The sequence below is a fragment of the Oncorhynchus nerka genome, linkage group LG18 (assembly GCF_034236695.1).
Source record: "Oncorhynchus nerka isolate Pitt River linkage group LG18, Oner_Uvic_2.0, whole genome shotgun sequence".
Classification (NCBI taxonomy): Eukaryota; Metazoa; Chordata; class Actinopteri; order Salmoniformes; family Salmonidae; genus Oncorhynchus; species Oncorhynchus nerka.
In genome coordinates, this window is record NC_088413.1 from 66843540 (window position 1) to 66866257 (window position 22718).

Sequence of the window (22718 nt, forward strand, 5' to 3'; positions counted from 1 at the left end):
TATTGTGTCATTTCACTTGTATTGTAAAAAAGAATAGAATATGTTTCAGAACACCTCTACATTCCTGTGGACGCTACTATGATTACGGATATCATACATGAATCGTGAATGAGTGAGAAAGTTACAGAGAAACACTGATAATGTGTAAAGGAATATCCTCAAATAAAACATTCTGTACTGTCGCCTCATATGAAACGTTTGATCTCAAATCTAAAATGCTGGAGTATAGAGACAAATTAAACGTTTTAGCTTCACTGTCCAAATAAATACGTAGTGGAGTTTATATCTGCTTCATTGAGTGTGTGTGTGAGAGAGGGTGTGTGTGTGAGAGAGGGTGTGTGTGGGAGAGAGTGTGTGTGTGAGAGAGGGTGTGTGTGGGAGAGAGTGTGTGTGCTTGCGCGTGTGTGTGTCTATGATGATTACTCTGTGAGTCCGGGCCAGAAGCTGACCAAGTGAAGTGGCACTTAACCCCTGTCTAGAACTTTCATCAAATAAGCACATTTTACACCCCGAATACCGCTGACAATACACACCACGCAAATTACAAACAGGCCAAATAGCCCATTCTGTCTTAATTTCATTGTCGTTATTAAGTCGCTTTTTGAGAGGCAATCTTTATTGCTGTCATGCTTAGTAGGCTGTTGTTGAGTGGGCATTATATCTTTATACCAATTCATTATAGAAATCACTTTAAAGCAAATATTTACCAAGTGTGCAAACTGTCTTTGTTACCTAGTTTTGTGTAGAGTACTGTGTGTGAGTAACCTCTATCTGTGTAGAGTACGTGTGTGTGTGTGTGTGTGTGTGTGTGTGTGTGTGTGTGTGTGTGTGTGTGTGTGTGTACGTTCATGTGTGTGTGTGTTACCTGTGTGTGTGTACAGTAGTGTATAGGTGATGTTCCCACTAGGTGTGGCTGGCTGGCTCCACTTGGCCCTGAGAGAGGTAGGTCCTTCACTATCAACCTCCAGCACCACAGGACCTACTGGGGCCATCTCCAACGTACGCCTCTCCACCTGGACACACACACACACAAACACGCAAAACACGGAAAGACACATTATTATTATCATCATTATCATCAGTGCTTTTATAGACAGTTCAAAAATCGCAGACATCTCCCCTCCCCTCTCCTGCACCTCTACCCCCCCTCTACCTCCCTGTCCCCTCTACTTCCCCGTCCCCCCCCCTCTACCTCCCCGTCCCCCCCGCCCAACCTCCCCTGCCCCTCTCCCTCCTCCTCTACCTCCCTGGCCCCTCTACCTCCCTGGCCCCTCTACCTCCCCTGCCCTTCTACCTCCCCATCCCCCGCCCAACCTCCCCGCCCCCCTCTACCTCCCCTGCCCCTCTACCTCCCTGCCCTTCTACCTCCCCATCCCCTCTACCTCCCCTGCCCCTCTACCTCCCCCTCTACCTCCCCGGCCCCTCTACCTCCCCCTCTACCTCCCGGCCCCTCTACCTCCCGGCCCCCCCGCCCAACTTTCCCGCCCCTCTACCTCCCCTGCCCCTCTACCTTCCCTGCCCCTCTACCTTCCCAGCCCCTCTACCTCTACCCCCTCCCTCTACCTCCCTTCCCCCTCTACCTCCCCCTCTACCTCCCCTTCCCCCTCCCCTCCCTGCCCCTCTACCTCCACTGCCCCTCTACCTCCCGGCCCCCTCTACCTCTACCCCCTCCTTCTACCCCCTCCTTCTACCTCCCTTCCCCCTCTACCTCCCCACTCTACCTCCCTTCCCCCTCTACCTCCCCTGCCCCTCTACCTCCACTGCCCCTCTACCTCCACTGCCCCTCTACCTCCCCTGCCCCTCTACCTCCACTGCCCCTCTACCTTCCCTGCCCCTCTACCTTCCCTGCCCCTCTACCTCCCTTCCCCCTCTACCTCCCCTGCCCCTCCCTCTCCCCTGCCCCTCTACCTCCACTGCCCCTCTACCTTCCCTGCCCCTCTACCTTCCCTGCCCCTCTAGCCCCCTCCCCTTTGTGCCTCATCCTGCCCTCCCCTCTTCAGCCCGTGCAGTGCCCTGTTGGCAGTGCTGCGTTTAGCCATATTGGCCTAGCCCATCCCAGGCCCTGACTCCCTGAGTGGCATTTCTCCCAAATGTCATCGTCACCAGACGGCCATTTATTGAACCCTAGAATCAATCACCTTTATAATGCCTGCCAGCTGCCGTACAAAACTAAAGGCTTAGCGCACAGACACTACGTGCAAGTGTGTGTGCGTGACAGTGAATGTGTTCGATAATATCCATGTGTATGTGTGTGTGTGTGTGTGTGTGTGTATGTGTGTGTGTGTGACTCACCAGTGGTCCCAGGGCACAGCCCTGTGCGGTGCAGGCCTGTACTCTAAAGCTGTGTAGACTCCAGGGAGACAGGTGGTCAACAGAGAACCATAGGGAGGTAGAGTTCTGGACCAGCACACCGTTCATCCACACTCCATAGCTGCTGATCACTCCTAGAGGAGAGGAAAGCACACACACATACACACACACACCCCCACACACACACACACACGCACACACACACACACACACACACACCCTGTCACTAAACCAATCACAAGGAATTATCCTAAGGTTATTACAGCCTCATAAGGAAACAGCATGTCTCTTTCTCCTCCATACAGGGCTCAACAGATCATGTTTGTGGTAAGAACCTATTCTGTTTTAATTATGCGTCTGCCCAGAGAAAACCATTTCACGTCTTTGTAAAGAAATTGACAGGAATACATCTCCACACGTAAAATGTCCCATATTCAGCTGGAATGCATCCAAAATGCCATCCCATTCCCGAATTAGTGCAATACTTTTGACCAGAGCCCTATAGGAGACGTAGTGCACTAAATAGGGAATAGGGTGCCATTTGGGCTGCAGAGTTGTGAGAGTGTTGTAATAAGCCCAGGTTGATGTGAAGCCTAATACATAACAAGCTTATTCTCCTGCTTGTCTCCATGTTTCCCACACTTTAATCCCCAGTGGGATTAGCCAACAAATCTCCAGAAAAATTGGGAAAAACTCCTCCAGACTTCTAGTGGTGTGGAACCAAGCAAATCATATGGACTCCATATTGACTCCACATTATGAGCAGCCAGACGAATAGTACAACGCATTCTTTGAGAAGAATTAAAGCCTTTTGAAGGGGTTTTAAGTGCGAGATAATCGGGTAATTGTGTTGAAAGTTTTTTTTCATATTAAATGGCTGTCAGATTAGCAAGGCTGTCATTTATCACGTCTAATAGGCGTGGAGGGTTTACGGAGCCAAATGCTCACACACTATATTATACACACTATAATATACACACTATATAATACACACTATTATATACACACTATAATATACACACTATATAATACACACTATATAATACACACTGTTATATACACACTATAATATACACACTATATAATACACACTATAATATACACACTATAATATACACACTATAATATACACACTATATAATACACACTATATAATACACACTGTTATATACACACTATAATATACACACTATATAATACACACTATAATATACACACTGTAATATACACACTATATAATACACACTATATTATACACACTATATAATACACACTATAATATACACACTATATAATGTTCTGAACACAATGAGTCTGTGTTTGATGTGTAGTTACCAGATGACATGGCGTCATACCCTGGGTGGTTCTGAACACAATGAGTCTGTGTTTGATGTATAGTTACCAGATGACATGGCGTCATACCCTGGGTGGTTCTGAACACAATGAGTCTGTGTTTGTCTATTGGAAAGAAACTGTGCCCGAATTGCATTGTGAAAGCTTAACACTGTAATATCATATTTTATAACACAGCTAGTGACCCAGATTGCGATTTATAATGGCCTGTTTTTGGACTGCGTAAACAACAACAGTAACTGTGTGATGGTGGGGATGCAGGGTTGTGTTCCCCCCCAAAAAACTACAGCGTGTTTTCTCTAATTCATAAAAGGCACAGCTTGGAGAGCTCAAAACAGCACCTTATAGTTAGTTGAAGACTCTTCTTTGAGTCATAAAAGTGTATTAAAAGTATTATGAACTTTGCACACTTTGGAGAGGAGTGTGGACACTTGGAGACACCAGGTAGACTACTCACTCAAACCCTTGTAATATTTTTGTTTTATGTTGCGCCTGCCCCAAATTTTCCATGAATAGTCTTATCACGCTACTGAAGGTATTCAGAGTATTTTCAGATTTCCTTATCAACAAATGCGGCAAAAAGTACAGTAAATGTCAAATGTGTCAGATGAACTTGTGTCAGATGAACTGTTGTGTCCTCAACTCTGGTCTAATAATGGTCCCATACTCTCCAAACTGTTCCCTTTCAATTGCTACCATGGTTATGCATATGCTTTTCATATTTCTTCTGTAGGAAACATTTACATTTAGCCCTATACATATAGGCCCATTCCCACGAGTGTAAAGGGTTAAACAGGATACAGAAATGCAATTTGAATTTGAATGAAATATAATAATATAATAATATAATAATATAATTGAATTCAGTGAAATTCAGTGAAATCCAAATGGCTTTTCTGTTCTGTATTAGGTGTGGTCTATACAAATATACATCTACATAAAACACCATGTCGTTATATACAGAAGTAGAAAAGATTGTTGAAACAATATATTTTCATTCATTTTCAACTCTTAAAATGAATGATCAAGGAAAACAAAATCTGTATTCAAATATTCTAAGTTATATTTCATTAATCACTTACATTGTGTTCAATTTGTGGAAAATACTCCATCTCCTGGAATGCATCAGTTCCATAATTTGAAAATCAACACCCAATGGCTACTCCGTCACAAGAAGCTTAGAGCTGTGATCTGAATAATGATACTTACCACCCGACAAATTCACTAAGGGGGCTTTGGATGCAAGGACTGTTGGGCAAAATAGCTCTGTCATTAGCTTAGCTGCGTCTTCAGCATCAAGTTGAGTTTCAGCTAACGTTTCAGTAAACAAGTCTAAGGCTAGGCTAGGCTAGGCTAATGCTAAGTGACAGAGCAATTGTCCAATAAGTTTTAAATGGGTTGTTGACATTTGTATTGTTTGGAAACATTGAAATAAAACAAAACATTTTTTTGGGTGGTTATAATGGGATGATCAGTAGTTTGACGGTCAAGAGGCATATACAGTATAAGTGATATCATAGCGTTTACATTGTATCCAGAAAGTACAAGTCCGCAAAATCTTTGTACCAATCACGGATTGTGGCATTAGAATACAAAACACAATGTATAAGGTAGGGTCTAATATAACTGCATTTTTTGTCGAGAAAATATAATGATCTATTCTAAGCACTAAGGTTAAAAGAGTATTTGAACATTGTTTCCAGAGAAAAGTGATATATTCTTGGTATCTGGAAGTATACCTGTCAGATTCAATGAAACACTCATGTTCTATTTTCAACTCGTGAGTTGAATGGGAGTCAATTCAAACATTCTGAATTGAGCTCAACTCTGATGGGAAGGTTACAAAAAGTAGTGTGACCTTTGAACCAAATGTATTTATTTGGCAGACAAATACAATTAAAGTGTTTGAATAAAACAATGTATACATTTGTTAGACATCAACATTTTCAGCACGAAAGCGAACATATTTATTTTGGAAATATATTTTTGCTGTTAAAGTAAGAGTATTGATTACCATACAATTTTGTCAAGAACAAATTTAGAGCGAGTTTCATTTTAAGCTGTGTATTTTCTCCTAAGAGCATGTACCAAGCCATACCGTGACTGCACACGTTTATGATCTTTCTATTGTTGTCCAGAAATACAGACATCGTTGTGGACATCGTGGTGCTGTCTTTGAGCATCCCCTGACAACACGTGTTGCTACAGATGGCATTCCTCCTACCAACAACTACATTTCCTATCTAACTCAGAGCAAATGTACGTGTGATGTTTTGTTTTTTAAGACATCCTGTCCTCTTTGTTGTATACACTTACTATACATTGTTCTGATAAGAGTGTCTACTAAATAACTGATCGTCAGCGTTTGTACCTGAGCTATGTTACACCAAATTTAAAAAAGGTGAACTTTAAGAAACAAATCATGTCTAGGCAGCTCTCTCCTATGTGTTCCCAGCCTGCAGTTCACAGCTTCAGTCAAAAGAGAGCACTTGCCATCCACTTAAAGAAGCAGCAAGCTCTTACCAACTCTCTCTCTCTATCGCTCTCTCTCTCCCCCCTCTCTCTTGCTCTCTCTCTATCACTCTCTCTCTCTATCACTCTTCCCCATCTCTCTCTCTCTCGCTCTCTATCCCCCCTCTCTCTCTCTCTCTCTTTGTCCCTCACTCGGTCTCTCTCCCTTTCCCCATCTCTCTCTTTCTCCCTCTCTCTCTCTCTCTCTTTGTCCCTCACTCGGTCTCTCTCCCTTTCCCCATCTCTCCCTTTCACCCTCTCTCTCCCTCCATATTCACAATACTTTGACAATCACGTATCTAAAAGTGTCTGTGACATGTGCAGCATTCCAGAACAGATGTTAAGTGCTGTGACTAGCCTCCCTCAATTTTGGTAAACATCTCCCATTTTTGCACTGTCAAAACGTCCCTGTCAGTGTGTCGAGCTGGAGGAGTACGTACAAATACAAAGTGTGTGTACCTCAGTATGTCATCCCTGTCCAACTTCCCCTCCACCTATGATCCTTTAATTGACCAACTAGTTTGGGTACAAGATTCTCTGGTCTGGTGAAAGCAAGATTGAACTCTTTGGCCTGAATGCCAAGCATCACGTCTGGAGGAAACCTGGCACCATCCCTATGGTGAAGCATGGTGGTAGCGGCATCATGCTGTGGGGATGTTTTTCAGTAGCAGGGACTGGGAGACAAGTCAGGATCAAGGGACAGATGAACGGAGCAAAGTCCTGAGAGACCCTTGATGAAAACCTGCTAGGAAGCGAGACTTCAGACTGGGGCGAAGGTTCACCTTCCAACAGGACAACGACCCTAGACACACAGCCAACACAACACAGGAGTGGCTTTGGGACAAGTCTCTGAATGTCCTTGAGTTGCCCAGCCAGAGCCCGGACTTGAACCCGATCAAACATCTCTGGAGAGACCTGAAAATAGCTGTGCAGCAACGCTCCCTGTCCATCCTGACAGAGCTTGAGAGGATTTGCATAGAGGAATGGGAGAATGGGAGAACCTCCCATTGTGTGCCAAGCTTGTAGCGACATACCCAAGAAGACTCGAGGCTGTACTCACCGTCAAAAGGTACTTCAACAAAGTACTGAGTAAAGGGTCTGTATACTTATGTAAATGTAATATTTCAGTTTTTTATTTTTAATAAATTAGCAAACATTCATAAAAACCTGTTTTTAATTTGTCATTATGGGGTATTGTGTGTAGATTGATGAGTAATTATTATTTTTTAAATCAATTTTAGAATAAGGTTGTAACCTAACAAAATGTGGAAAACGTCAAGGGGTCTGAAAACTTTCCGAAGGCACTATATATCTAGTACATATGATATGAATTTATACAGCCAATGGTAAACAATGAAGAATTGTTTCTCTGTCACACTAACCAATTATCAATTGTTCCTCATTCCCACCTCACCCCCCTCTCCCCCCATCATAACCCTTCACCTCTTTACCGTTGGGTGTGTCTGGGGGTGTCCAGGTAATGTTGAGGGCATGGGGGGAGAGAGGAGTGACGTAGGGGGCAGGGATATTTTCAGGGGTGCTCTCCTCTGTGTGAGCCTCGCTAGGGGGGCTGAAGGAACAGCCTCCCCCCGTACACGCCTAAACACATGGGAAACACACACACACACATGTATAAACATGCATACACACAGGAAACAAGGTTTACAAGATAAATGTGAGTTTCGTTTGGACACAAAAAGTTATGTAATAACACATGATACAGTATAATTGAATCCTCATATATAACTGAGAGTGTACGTGTGTGTACTCACAGTGACAGTGAAGCTGTAGGTGGTGCCTGGTGTCAGGTTACGGAGGGTGTGGTCTACAAACAGTTCCGAGCTGTTATACACACACACTGGCTCCTCCCCTTCTACTGACAGGTACACACTGTAGAACTCTAACACACCATTCACCTGCTCAGGACGAGACCACCTGGAGAGAGGGAGGGAGGGAGGGAGGGAGGGAGACAGGAAGTTTTATTAACGCTCGGGGAATGGAAATTATAGGTTATTTGGAGGTTTTTGAATAACTTCCTTAAAACTTTCACTGAATGTTTCAATAAGACTTTTAATAACACTACTAGATTATTTTGGGTCATTTTTTTTTACTCCAAGCACTAATAGGACACGTGGAAATTATTTTCCTTAGGCATTAATCATGAAAACACATTTATTTTTTTGTGACACAGCATCGGTGAGATTCAAACCTATAACTCTGTTTTCTATCCATGGAGTTAATCCACTGCGCCACCAGGATGGAGCTAGCATGCCATGTTTTTTATGCATACACAGCTGTTCATTTTAGTCTATTCAAACAGAGCCCATTTAAATTAAACGGGCACTCATTAAGATCAGGTGTGGACGATTAGTGGGTGCGGCCAACACACCTGAACAAACTTAACAAGATAGAGGGTTTTGTTGATGCTGAGAACATAATGTATGTATGTGTTTTTAAATAACATTCTTGGAATGTTCTCTAGACGTTACTAAAGTTTCCTTATGGTTTTTATGGAAAGTTTCCTAACATTCTCAGAACAATTTGAGAACATGACTTAAATAGAATAAAACCATGAAGAAACCTGTGGGAAACGTTATACTGAAGTACTGAAATTCCCACAGAAGAAAGTTATTACTATAAATTTGCTGAAAATGTTCCAAAGAACCATTCCCGGAAAGTTGTATGCAAAATAACCATAGGACAACCACACTCTCACCAACATATACTGTAGTTCTCAGAACATTATGTACTAGCTGGGTAAATATAGAACAGAGGACACCACTATCTGAGGAGGGATCAAGGAGAAAGAGAAACAGAGAGACTTGACTTGTGATGCTCTTTATTGAGATCTCTTATTTTTTAAATGTAACTAGGCAAGTCAGTTAAGAACAAACTCTCGGTGACTGGTCCAACACTCTAACCACTACGCTATCTGCTGCCCCGATTGACTTAAAACCACAACAAAACCCCAGTGAAACCTCACCCCACAAAAAACTGCACCAACTCAACACCAAAGCACCACAATACACAAACCAAACCGGACACATATATTTTTCTATATTATTAACAATAATTCAATTCCCAAACATTACTGGCATTTATGTGTTCTTGTTCTAATTGGCCCAACCCCCCCCCCATTGAAGGCCACTCCGTTCAGAGCACTTACAATTCTAATTGGCCTAAGACCCAATAGGCACCACTCCTTAGGACCACACATTTTTCTAATTGGCCCAGGGCTCAGGAGAGACCCCGCCCCCCTAGGTCCACCTTCAATGTGAGCCATTTTGAGAAGTGATGAATGTATCCAGTAGTTGGTATGACTGATGAGTGTGTTACTGTACAATGAACCTGACTAACCAATCTATCACATTACTCAGCTCATGTATACTGTGTCAATAGTGGCAGTAATTAATTCTATCATTGTAGGTAGTGAAACCAGAGAGGAGTTTTTAAACAATGATTTTATAATTTATTTAAAAACTAGGGCTAGAAACAACTCAGGAGAAAATCCAGAGCAAACAGATCATACAGGCTAATATCAATGTGAAATTGACACCTATTAAAAGTATATTCAATTCAAATTCAAAGTGAGATTTTGCCATAGGAAAAACTAGATCTGATGTGTGTAGTGTAAGCGTGCATTGGACAGAAAAGTGTTCGTGCTCGCCTGTGTAGGTACGCGTGTGCTGGCGAGGGCAGGGAGGGAGAGGAGAATGTGTTTCTGCTGATATTGTTTTGTGCATATCCAGCATGCAGGCCTCTCAACCTTTCTCACAGGCAGATTGCAACACAACAAAAGAATATTGAACACGTATGATCCCTCTACCTTGCCTATTAGGATTCTGCTAACAAGGCAGTACCTCTCAGCTCACAGGCCACAGCTACAGCATCAAAGGAGAGAAACAGAGCGAGAGAGATATAGAATCTTTAATGTCAAATTACAGCAAAACTACTCTTTTTTCTCTCTCTAATCTCTAATCCCTCTCAACTTCTTTCTCTCACCACTTCTTTCTCTCACCAGTCTCCCTTGAAAAATAAAATGTCTCTCTCGCTCTGTGTGTGTATGCATGGATGTGTACGCCTATGTCCTCTATGTATTCTACTTGTCCTTTTACTAGGGATGTGACAAATACAAAAATGTCTTAAAGTTAAAACAGCAATTTGTTGTTATTTGTTTTCCATTAAAACAAGAATAAGAATGAACAAAATAGCACGTTAATTCACAATGCAGCTCTGCTGCTACTGCTAGCAACGGTGTGGGTCTCTCGGTATGTCTCTTTCAGATGTACTACCATTACTGTACAACTTCAGTAAAACATTGCCTATCATCAATGAGTAGGTTAGGGTATTCTACACTCAACAGACTGAAGACTGAACACACACTCACATCATTAGCGAAGAGAAAGAGCAGGTGAGCTAGCACGAGGCTGTATCGCATTAGTGGAAACCAAGACTATTCTCAGGGTAGGTCTGCCGGTTTTGACGAGCAGAAGTGACTTTTCGTAGCAGGTAGGAGAACTTACGCAGCAGGTTAGGAGAATTAACGAGGCAGGTTTAAGAGAATTCGGTTAAGGTTAGGAAAGGGTTGTGGTTAGCTAAAATTGTCCCAGACGAGGCGACAACCAGGCCTGCCCTGAGAACTGTCTTGGTTTCCACTAAAGCGATGCTGCCAGTGCCAGGGAGAGAGAGGAAGGGGCAGGCAGAAATAACCGTGGTGCACATACAGGGCCTTCAGAAAGTATTCACACCCCTTGACCTATTCCACATTTTGTTGATTAAATATGTTTTTTTTCTATTTACACGCAATAACTGAAAATTACAAAGTGAAAACATGTATTTAGACATTTCTGCAAATTAATTGAAAATAAAACACAGAAATATCTATTTTACAGAGGTATTCACAACCATGAGTCAATACATGTTAGAATCACCTTCAGCAGCAATTACAGTTGTGAGTCTTTATTTCACCTTTGTTTAACTAGGCAAGTCAGTTAAGAACAAATTCTTATTTACAATGACAGCCTAGGAACAGCAGGTTAACTGCCTTGTCAGCTCAGGGATTCGATCTAGCAACCTTTCAGTTACTGGCCCAACGCTCTAACCACTAGGCTACCTGCCGCCTCTAAGACCTTTGCCCATTATTCTTTTGAAAATACTTCAAGCTCTGTCAAATTGGCTGTTGATCATTGCTAGACAAGCATTTTCAAGTCTTACCAAAACTGTAACACGGCCACTCGGAAACTTCTTGGTATTTTAGGTTATTGTCCTGCTGAAAGATTAATTCATCTTCCAGTGTCTGCTGGAAAGCAGACTGAACCAGGTTTTCCTCTAGGATGTTGCCTGTGCTTGGCTCCATTCTGTTTATTTTATTCCTGAAAACCCCCCAGTCCTTAACAATTACAAGCATACCCATAACATGATGCAGCCACCACTATGCTTAAAAATATGGAGAGTGGTACTCAGTAATGTGTTGTATTGGATTTGCCACAAACATAACACTTTGTATTCGGGAGAAAAAAGTTAATTGCTTTCACAATGCACAATGAAGTACCTCAGTGGTGTGTATGGAGCAGTGACATATTGTTTTGCAATATTACTTTAGTGCCTTGTTGCAAACAGGATGCATGTTTTGGAATATTACTTTAGTGCCTTGTTGCAAACAGGATGCATGTTTTGGAATATTACTTTAGTGCCTTGTTGCAAACAGGATGCATGTTTTGGAATATTACTTTAGTGCCTTGTTGCAAACAGGATGCATGTTTTGGAATATTTATATTTTGTACAGGCTTCCATCTTATCACTCCGTCAATTAGGTTAGCATTGTGGAGTAACTACAATGTTGTTTATCCATTCTTAGTTCTCTCTTATCACAGCCATTAAACTCTGTAATAGTTTTACAGTCACCAGCGGTTTCCTTCCTCTCTGGTAACTGAGTTAGGAAGGACACCTGTATCTTTGTAGTGACTGAGTGTATTGATAGACCATCCAAAGTCTAATTAATACCTTTGCGATGCTCAAAGGGATATTTAATGTCTGCTTTTTTTTTACCCATCTACCAATAGGTTCCATTATTTGCGAGGCACTGGAAAACCTCCCTGGTCCTTGTGGTTGAATCCGTGGTTGTAATTCATTGCTCGACTGAGGGACCATACAGATACTTGTATGTGCGGGGTACAGAGATGAGGTAGTCATTCAAAAATCATCTTAAACACTATTATTGCACACAGAGTGTGTCCATGCAACTTATTATGTGACTTGTTAAGCAACTTTTTCCTCCTAAACTTATGGAATCTTCCCATAACAAAGGGGTTGAATACTGATTGACTCAAGACATTTCAGCTTTTCATTTTTGATTAATTTGTACAACTTTTGAAAAACATTATTCCACTTTGACATTATGGGGTATTGTGTGTAGGTGTGTAGGTCAGTGACACAAAATCCAAATTGTATCCATTTTAAATTCAGGCTGTAACAACAGAAGTCAAGAGGTGTGAATACTTTTTGAAGGCAATGTATATCTTGGTAAACTGTGTATCTTGTCTTCCATGCCTTGCAAATTCACCACAGTAGCTTAAAGTTTGCCTCTTGCCTCTTCCTCTCAGAAAATACTGTTTTGTGATAACTGCACTTTGATAGTAATGTTGTTTTTTGGTTATTCATTTTTCTTAATGTTAAGGATCCCAATTTCGTGTAACGGTTTTAATGTTCACACCCCAACCTTTTACCTTGTGTGGTCATCAGTAAAGTGCTGACATTTCCCTGAGAGAGGGATCAGTGTTTCTCAACTTAACCTGCCGGCCTCACTCTCCCTCTGACACACTGTCTGCATACACTTTTCTGTACTCTGATTTATTCATTCACCCTCTGCTGTTCTCTTCTCCACCCTCTCTCCGGTGTGTGGCGCGCTGCCCTCCTGCTGTGGGTCTTAAGTGATGGTGGTCAGGGGCTCTAATGGCACACACACTCTATAATATAGAGACTCATACGGTCTCTCTCTCTCTCTCTCTCTCTCTCTCTCCCTCTCTCTCGCTCCCTCTCCCTCTCTCTCGTTGGAGGACAGTCAATGCCATGTAGTGTGAAGCCATCTATCTACCTATAAGCCCACAGTCTTTCTAAAGGTGTCATATTCAATGACTTGGAGAGTTGTTTATGGCTATAATACCCTGCTCAGAGACACACATCCCTATGAAGTACCTCAGTGGTGTGTATGGAGCAGTGACACACAACATCCTATACAGAATCTATAAACAACATCTCCACTTTGAGGATCATAGACAATCAAGATACTTCCTGAATGTATCCAAGTTGTATTTTATTATTATGTAGTAAGATAGGTGGTGCAGTTATATTTATATGTGTGTAATATATACTGTAACTACTGCTGTACACACCTTTTCTATTAATATACTTTGCCTTTCGGAAAGTATTCAGACCTCTTGACTTTTTCCACACTTTGTTAGGTTACAGCCTTATTCTAAAATTGATTAAATATTTTTTTTCCTTATCAATCTACACACAATATCTGATAATGACAAAGCAAAAACAGGTTTTTAGAAATGTTTGCTAATTTATATAAATTAAATGGAGATATCATATTTACATAAGTATTCAGACCCTTTAATCAGTGCTTTGTTGAAGCACCTTTGGCAGAAATTACAGCCTCGAGTCTTGTTGGGTATGACGCTACACGCTTGGCACACCTGTATTTGGGGACCTTCAATCCTGCATAATACTCTCGAAGCTCTACGGACAATTCCTTCAATCTCATGGCTTGGTTTTTGCTCTGACATGCACTGTCAACTGTGGAACCTTATATAGACAGGTGTGTGCCTTTCCAAATCATGTCAAATCAATTGAATTTACCACAGGTGGACTCCAATCAAGTTGTAGAAACATCTCAAGGATGATCAATGGAAACACAATGCACCTGAGCTCAATTGTGTCTCATAGTAAATTGTCTTAATACTTATGTAAACAAGTTATTTTTTAATATATTTTTTTTATACATTTGCAAACATTTCTAAAAATCTGTTTTCGCTTTGTCATTATTGGGGTATTGTGTGTAGATCGCTGAGGGAAAAAAACATTTAATCCATTTTAGAATAAGGTTGTAATGTAACAAAATGTGGAAAAAGTCAAGGGGTCTGAATACTTTCCATAGGGACTGTATATATATTTATTCCGGATATTGCTCGTTCTGATATTTCTTAATTTCTAGATTTGTTTATTTTTCTGGATTATGTGTGTATTGTATTGTTTGTATTGCTAGGTATTACTGCACTGTTGGAGATAGAAACACAAGCATTTTGCTGCACCTGCGAAATCATCTGTGTACGCAAAAAATAAACTTTGATTTGTGCAGTGCTAGTAGAAATGTGTGTGTGTACTACTCAGTAGAAATGTGTGTGTGTACTACTCAGTAGAAATGTGTGCGTGTACTACTCAGTAGAAATGTGTGTGTGTACTACTCAGTAGAGATGTGTGTGTGTACTACTCAGTAGAGATGTGTGTGTGTACTACTCAGTAGAGATGTGTGTGTGTACTACTCAGTAGAAATGTGTGTGTGTACTACTCAGTAGAGATGTGTGTGTGTACTACTCAGTAGAGATGTGTGTGTGTACTACTCAGTAGAGATGTGTGTGTGTGTGTACTACTCAGTAGAGATGTGTGTGTGTACTACTCAGTAGAGATGTGTGTGTGTACTACTCAGTAGAAATGTGTGTGTGTACTACTCAGTAGAGATGTGTTTGTGTACTACTCAGTAGATATGTGTGTGTGTACTACTCAGTAGAGATGTGTGTGTACTACTCAGTAGAGATGTGTGTGTGTACTACTCAGTAGAGATGTGTGTGTACTACTCAGTAGAGATGTGTGTGTGTACTACTCAGTAGAGATGTGTGTGTACTACTCAGTAGAGATGTGTGTGTGTACTACTCAGTAGAGATGTTAATTTATTTATTTATCTGTTATTTTACCAGGTAAGTTGACTGAGAACACGTTCTCATTTGCAGCAACGACCTGGGGAATAGTTACAGGGGAGAGGAGGGGGATGAATGAGCGAATTGTAAACTGGGGATTATTAGGTGACCGTGATGGTTTGAGGGTCAGATTGGGAAGTTAGCCAGGACACCAGGGTTAACACCCCTACCCATCCGAAAGACCCTACACAGGGCAATGTCCCCAACCTACACTTCCGGCGCCGACTGAGATGGCCGCCTCGCTTCGCGTTCCTAGGAAACTATGCAGTTTTTTGTTTTTTTACGTGTTATTTCTTACATTAGTACCCCAGGTCATCTTAGGTTTCATTACATACAGTCGAGAAGAACTACTGAATATAAGATCAGCGCCAACTCACCATCAGTACGACCAAGAATATGTTTTCCGCGACGCGGATCCGGTGTTCTGCCTTACAAACAGGACAACGGAATGGATCGCATGCAGCGACCCAAGGAAACGACTCCGAAAAAGAGGGAAACGAGGCGGTGTTCTGGTCAGACTCCGAAAAAGGGCACATCGCGCAGCACTCCCCAGCATTCTTCTTGCCAATGTCCAGTCTCTTGACAACAAGGTTGACGAAATCCGAGCAAGAGTATCATTCCAGAGGGACATCAGAGACTGCAACGTTCTCTGCTTCACAGAAACATGGCTAACTGGGAAGACGCAATCCGAGGCGGTGCAGCCAACGGGTTTCTCCACGCATCGCGCCGACAGAAACAAACATCTTTCTGGTAAGAAGAGTGGCGGGGGCGTATGCCTCATGACTAACGAGACATGGTGTGATGAAGGAAACATACAGGAACTCAAATCCTTCTGTTCACCTGATTTAGAATTCCTCACAATCAAATGTAGACCGCATTATCTTCCAAGAGAATTCTCCTCGATTATAATCACAGCCGTATATATCCCCCCCAAGCAGACACATCGATGGCTCTGAACGAACTTTATTTAACTCTTTGCAAACTGGAAACCATTTATCCGGAGGCTGCATTCATTGTAGCTGGGGATTTTAACAAAGCTAATCTGAAAACAAGACTCCCTAAATTTTACCAGCATATCGATTGCGCAACCAGGGGTGGTAAAACCTTGGATCATTGTTACTCTAACTTCCGCGACGCATATAAGGCCCTGCCCGCCCCCTTTCGGAAAAGCTGACCACGACTCCATTTTGCTGATCCCTGCCTACAGGCAGAAACTTAAACAAGAGGCTCCCACGCTGAGGTCTGTCCAACGCTGGTCAGACCAAGCTGACTCCACACTCCAAGACTGCTTCCATCACGTGGACTGGGACATGTTTCGTATTGGTCAGATGGAAATATTGACGAATACGCTGATTCGGTGTGCGAGTTCATTAGAACGTGTGTCAAGATGTCGTTCCCATAGCAACGATAAAAACATTCCCAAACCAGAAACCGTGGATTGATGGCAGCATTCGCGTGAAACTGAAAGCGCGAACCACTGCTTTTAATCAGGCAAGGTGTCTGGTAATATGTCCGAATATAAACAATGCAGCTATTCCTCCGCAAGGCTATTAAACAAGCTAAGCGTCAGTACAGAGACAAAGTGGAATCTCAATTCAATGGCTCAGACACAAGAGGCATGTGGCAGGGTCTACAGTCAATCACGGACTACAAGAAGAAACCCAGCCCAGTCACGGACCAGGATGTCTTGCTCCCAGGCAGACTAAATCACTTTTTGCCCGCTTTGAGGACAATACAGTGCCACTGACACTGCCTGCAACGAAAAATATGCAGTCTCTCCTTCACTGCAGCCGAGGTGAGTAAGACATTTAAACGTGTTAACCCTCGCAAGGCTGCAGGCCCAGACGGCATCCCCAGCCGCGCCCTCAGAGCATGCGCAGACCAGCTGGCCGGTGTGTTTACGGACATATTCAATCAATCCCTATACCAGTCTGCTGTTCCCACATGCTTCAAGAGGGCCACCATTGTTCCTGTTCCCAAGAAAGCTAAGGTAACTGAGCTAAACGACTACCGCCCGTAGCACTCACTTCCGTCATCATGAAGTGCTTTGAGAGACTAGTCAAGGACCATATCACCTCCACCCTACCTGACACCCTAGACCCACTCCAATTTGCTTACCGCCCAAATAGGTCCACAGACGATGCAATCTCAACCACACTGCACACTGCCCTAACCCATCTGGACAAGAGGAATACCTATGTGAGAATGCTGTTCATCGACTACAGCTCGGCATTCAATACCATAGTACCCTCCAAGCTCGTCATCAAGCTCGAGACCCTGGGTCTCGACCCCGCCTGTGCAACTGGGTACTGGACTTCCTGACGGGCCGCCCACAGGTGGTGAGGGTAGGCAACAACATCTCCTCCCGCTGATCCTCAACACGGGGCCCCACAAAGGTGCGTTCTGAGCCCTCTCCTGTACTCCCTGTTCACCCACGACTGCGTGGCCATGCACGCCTCCAACTCAATCATCAAGTTTGCGGACGACACAACAGTGGTAGGCTTGATTACCAACAACGACGAGACGGCCTACAGGGAGGAGGTGAGGGCCCTCGGAGTGTGGTGTCAGGAAAATAACCTCACACTCAACGTCAACAAAACTAAGGAGATGATTGTGGACTTCAGGAAACAGCAGAGGGAACACCCCCCTATCCACATCGATGGATCAGTAGTGGAGAGGGTAGCAAGTTTTAAGTTCCTCGGCATACACATCACAGACAAACTGAATTGGTCCACTCACACTGACAGCGTCGTGAAGAAGGCGCAGCAGCGCCTCTTCAACCTCAGGAGGCTGAAGAAATTCGGCTTGTCACCAAAAGCACTCACAAACTTCTACAGATGCACAATCGAGAGCATCCTGGCGGGCTGTATCACCGCCTGGTACGGCAACTGCTCCGCCCTCAACCGTAAGGCTCTCCAGAGGGTAGTGAGGTCTGCACAACGCATCACCGGGGGCAAACTACCTGCCCTCCAGTACACCTACACCACCCGATGTTACAGGAAGGCCATAAAGATCATCAAGGACATCAACCACCCAAACCACTGCCTGTTCACCCCGCTATCATCCAGAAGGCGAGGTCAGTACAGGTGCATCAAAGCTGGGACCGAGAGACTGAAAAACAGCTTCTATCTCAAGGCCATCAGACTGTTAAACAGCAATCACTAACATTGAGTGGCTGCTGCCAACACACTGTCATTGACACTGACCCAACTCCAGCCACTTTAATAATGGGAATTGATGGGAAATGATGTAAATATATCACTAGCCACTTTAAACAATGCTACCTTATATAATGTTACTTACCCTACACTATTCATCTCATATGCATATGTATATACTGTACTCTAGATCATCGACTGCATTCTTATGTCACTAGCCACTTTAACTATGCCACTTTGTTTACATACTCATCTCATATGTATATACTGTACTCGATACCATCTACTGTATGCTGCTCTGTACCATCACTCATTCATATATCCTTATGTACATATTCTTTATCCCCTTACACTGTGTATAAGACAGTAGTTTTAGAATTGTTAGTTAGATTACTTGTTGGTTATCACTGCATTGTCGGAACTAGAAGCACAAGCATTTCGCTACACTCGCATTAACATCTGCTAACCATGTGTATGTGACAAATAAAATTTGATTTGATTTGATTTGATTTGATTTTGATTTGAATCACTGCCCTGGGGCATTGGGATATTTTTTTTAGACCAGAGGAAAGAGTGCCTCCTACTGGCCCTCCAACACCACTTCCAGAAGCATCTGGTCTCCCATCCAGGGACTGATCAGGACCAACCCTGCTTAGCTTCAGAATCAAGCCAGCAGTGGTATGCAGGGTGGTACTGGGTGTGTACTTACTGTATGTAGACGGTGCGGGAGTCTAGCACGGTGAGGCTGGGAGGCTCCATGCCTCCAGGTGGCTGCTGGGAGGTGAGCAGGGTGACCTGGGAGCTGTTAGAGCAGCCTGCCGCCGTACACACACTTAGCACGAACATATGGGGAGAAAACACACCTAAACCTGCAACACACAAGTTTTTAACAGACGCTTCAAAATGGTTCACACAGAAAGCAACAAGATCTCATAGCTTCCCTTTGAAATTCAACGTATTATGGATGACCGTTTATTGTGTAGTGTTAAGGCAAAAAAACTAAACGTAGTTTGAGGAAGGCTCTGCAAATCAACCGACCTCATACCATCAAGTATCATCAACTATTAGCACTGCTTTTTCAATACCTTTTTAAACGTCTGAAATCAAACTGTATTTGTAGTGATCAGGCTGACAGAAACAGCAGAGACATGTTTTCAGTCTGCAGACACTATACCACCCATCATGATTTCCACAATAGGGAAATCAATCAATCACAATAGGACAAGGGGTTGTATAGAATACACACATGCGCACACACACACACACACACACACACACGCGCACACACACACGCGCACACACACAGCGAGCCCACAGTGGGTGGATTAGTTGGTTATTTGTAGTGTTAGGCAGGAAGCAGGGCACCTGACTGAGAGCTTTGTGTTTCAAAGAGACGATGAGGAAATACTCTACAGTCACAGAGGAAGGAGGGTGAGAGGAGATGAGAGAAAGGAGGAAGGGGGAGAAAGAAAGGGTAGAGAATTGGTCACAGGAGGGAAAGAGGAGAACAAAGAAGGAAGAGAGGTGGAGAGCGAGAGGAGGAAGGGAAGAGAGCAGAGAAGGGAGAGCAGAAAAAAATTAGAACGGGAGAGAGAAAGGAGAAAAGAATGGCAGGGAATCCAAACTCTCAGCAGGGGGTCCACTACAATGCTCTGACAACACACACACACACACGCACACGCACACACACCACACACACCACACACACACAGGCAGGCACCAACGCACATGCTTGGAGGCAGACATGCCTGTTGTAAATGAAGATAACTATAGAGATTGAGGGTGGATAAGAGATGGAAGGAATGAGAGGTAGATAACTATAGAGATTGAGGGTGGATAAGAGATGGAAGGAATGAGAGGAAGATAACTATAGAGATTGGGGCTGGAATAGACTTACTGCATAGAGAAATCTACCTTAAAACAGATCCTAAATCTGGTGGGAAACACGCTTACATCTCTCCTTCCCTCCTAAACTCTGGACGGACTACTGACATACAGCGAATTGTAATGGCATTAATCCCATATAATTACCACACTCATAATCCTCATAATCACTATGAACATCAGACACAATGTATTACCACATTACTGATAATACCAGTCTCCGCTATTACCACTCACTATTAACAGCACATCCTACTGTGTGTGTGTGTGTGTGTGTGTGTGTGTGTGTGTGTGTGTGTGTGTGTGTGTGAGTGAGTGAGTGAGTGAGTGAGTGAGTGAGTGAGTGAGTGAGTGAGTGAGTGAGAGTGTTTGTGTATATGTGAGAGAGTGTGTGTGAGTGTCTATGTGTGTGTGTGTGAGTGTCTCTGCGTGTGTGTGTGTGTGTGTGTATGCGTGAGAGAGAGAGTGTGAGTGAGTGTCTATGTGTGTGTGTATGTGTATGTGTGTGTGTGTTATTCCCCTGGCAAGTTAGATATGCTCTGTCTCTTTCAAATGCTAATCCCCCTTTTCATTTTGTTTCTCTTCACTCTTCCCTCTTTCATGTAGCACTCATCCCTGTGCACTGACAGGGAAGCAGTGGCAGGACTATCCACACACGCACACTCTCTCTCTCTCTCTCTCCGTCTCTTCTCTCTCTCACTCTCTCCCTCACTCTCTTGCCTCTCTCTCTGTCTTTCTCTCCTCTCACCCGGTCTTTCTCTCCTCTCACCCGGTCTTTCTCTCCTCTCACCCGGTCTTTCTCTCCTCTCACCCGGTCTTTCTCTCCTCTCACCCGGTCTTTCTCTCCTCTCACCCGGTCTTTCTCTCCTCTCACCAGTGATATTGAGGTGTGTATTGTTCCCTTGGTAGAGTAGTTGTCCATTGTGGTATAACAGGTAGTCAGTGATGAGGCCATTGGGTCTGGCAGGGGGACCCCAGAACACAGCCAGAGAGGAGGGGGTCGACACAGCACTGGGAGGGGACACATCCTCTGGAACTGCAGGGACAGACGAGGACGTTACATTTTATAATTGAATAGGACAGAATAAAACAGAATATAATAGAATGGAACAGAATAGAACAGAATATAATAGAATGGAACAGAATAGAACAGAATATAGTAGAATGGAACAGAATATAATAGAATGTAACAGAATAGAATGGAACAGAATAGAACAGAATATAATAGAATGGAACAGAATAGAATGGAACAGAATATAGTAGAATGGAACAGAATAGAATTGAACAGAATATAATAGAGTGGAACATAATGTAATAGAATGGAACAGAATAAAATAGAGTGGAACATAATGTAATAGAATGGAATGTTTTATTTTCAGTGTTGGAGGTAACACGCTACAGTAATAATATTACATTTTGTGGTAACAAGTAATATTAAACCTTTCCACTGCTAGAAACAAGAGGTCTTCACGGATCCACCTGTACCCGAATACCCCAGACCCAATCCAGATGTCACGGGTCTGGGTCAGATCTGATTGTCACTTGTCTCGGGTATGTGTAATTTGAACTAACTTGTCCGGAAGGACCCATACAGATCCGAACGCGACTGTTGCAGTTGAGAGAGAGATTTGGATCATTTTTGCTGCTGCTCGTTGCTTTCACGAGAGTGGAGCATGTAGATTGTTGTTGTTGGCCAATCATAGGTCATCAAAGAGGCAATAGGCTACAGTCAACCCTCCGTGTGGCGCAAAAGTGAGGCGATATCTAATCAATGTAGGATGGAATTAAAAGTTCAAGGCGAAGGACAGGCTAAAACCACTAAGAACAGGTAGGGTGCTACTTTATATTCTGAGTTGTTGTTGTTTGTAACTGTGTAGGACAAGAAACCGCATGCAGCCTAAATTAGCCTAGCTAGCTAGCTTAACTAGCTTCTCCCAGTTTGATGCAGTCAAGACAGTTACTACGTCATCATAGGGGATGATAAATAACCTGGCTATGACAGCTAGTCAACTATAGCGCGAGTCGGCTTGTTTGGTTGCTGTCTCTCGTCTCTGCCTCATCTCTGTTCCCCATGTCACTTGCTCACACTCACAGTAGCCTACACACAAGCATGGCGCCTGCTAGAGCCTCACCTGTCTCTACATCCTCTCCAACGTGCTTTATCAGCTACGGTTAATACAGTAGTTTAAAACCAATGTTTCTGCTGCTTCCCTCACTCGGAACGGATCCGACTAGGTTCATACGGAACAAGTCTAGTTTTCTATATTTAAAAAAAATGTATTTATGCATATTTGGTCCGGATGGGAAAGCCCCAGGCCCATTCATTTCGAAACAGGTCAAATGTTTTGGACCCGTGAAGGCCTCGATGTCCAATCGTCCAACATCCCCGAAACTTGACCACTGCTGCTGAGGATGACTGTAGACCTATCTCATCCAAACATTCAAAGTTTGATTCTAATGGTTCAGGAGGACAGCCTGTAACCCAGGGAGAGCTGAACCAGCTTGGAGCTGGGTATATAGCAGA

The 22718-nt window shown here is 43.3% G+C and overlaps 1 protein-coding gene across 1 annotated transcript in view; it reads right to left on the bottom strand.

The window, feature by feature from the left end:
- Positions 1-22718, bottom strand: part of ush2a (Usher syndrome 2A (autosomal recessive, mild)) — a 458847-nt gene that overhangs the window by 226171 nt on the left and 209958 nt on the right. Inside the window, 6 exon segments of the mRNA XM_065004287.1 lie at positions 866-1013; positions 2293-2444; positions 7626-7773; positions 7947-8109; positions 19020-19179; positions 21069-21230. Of these exon segments, the coding sequence (XP_064860359.1) occupies positions 866-1013; positions 2293-2444; positions 7626-7773; positions 7947-8109; positions 19020-19179; positions 21069-21230 (933 nt within the window).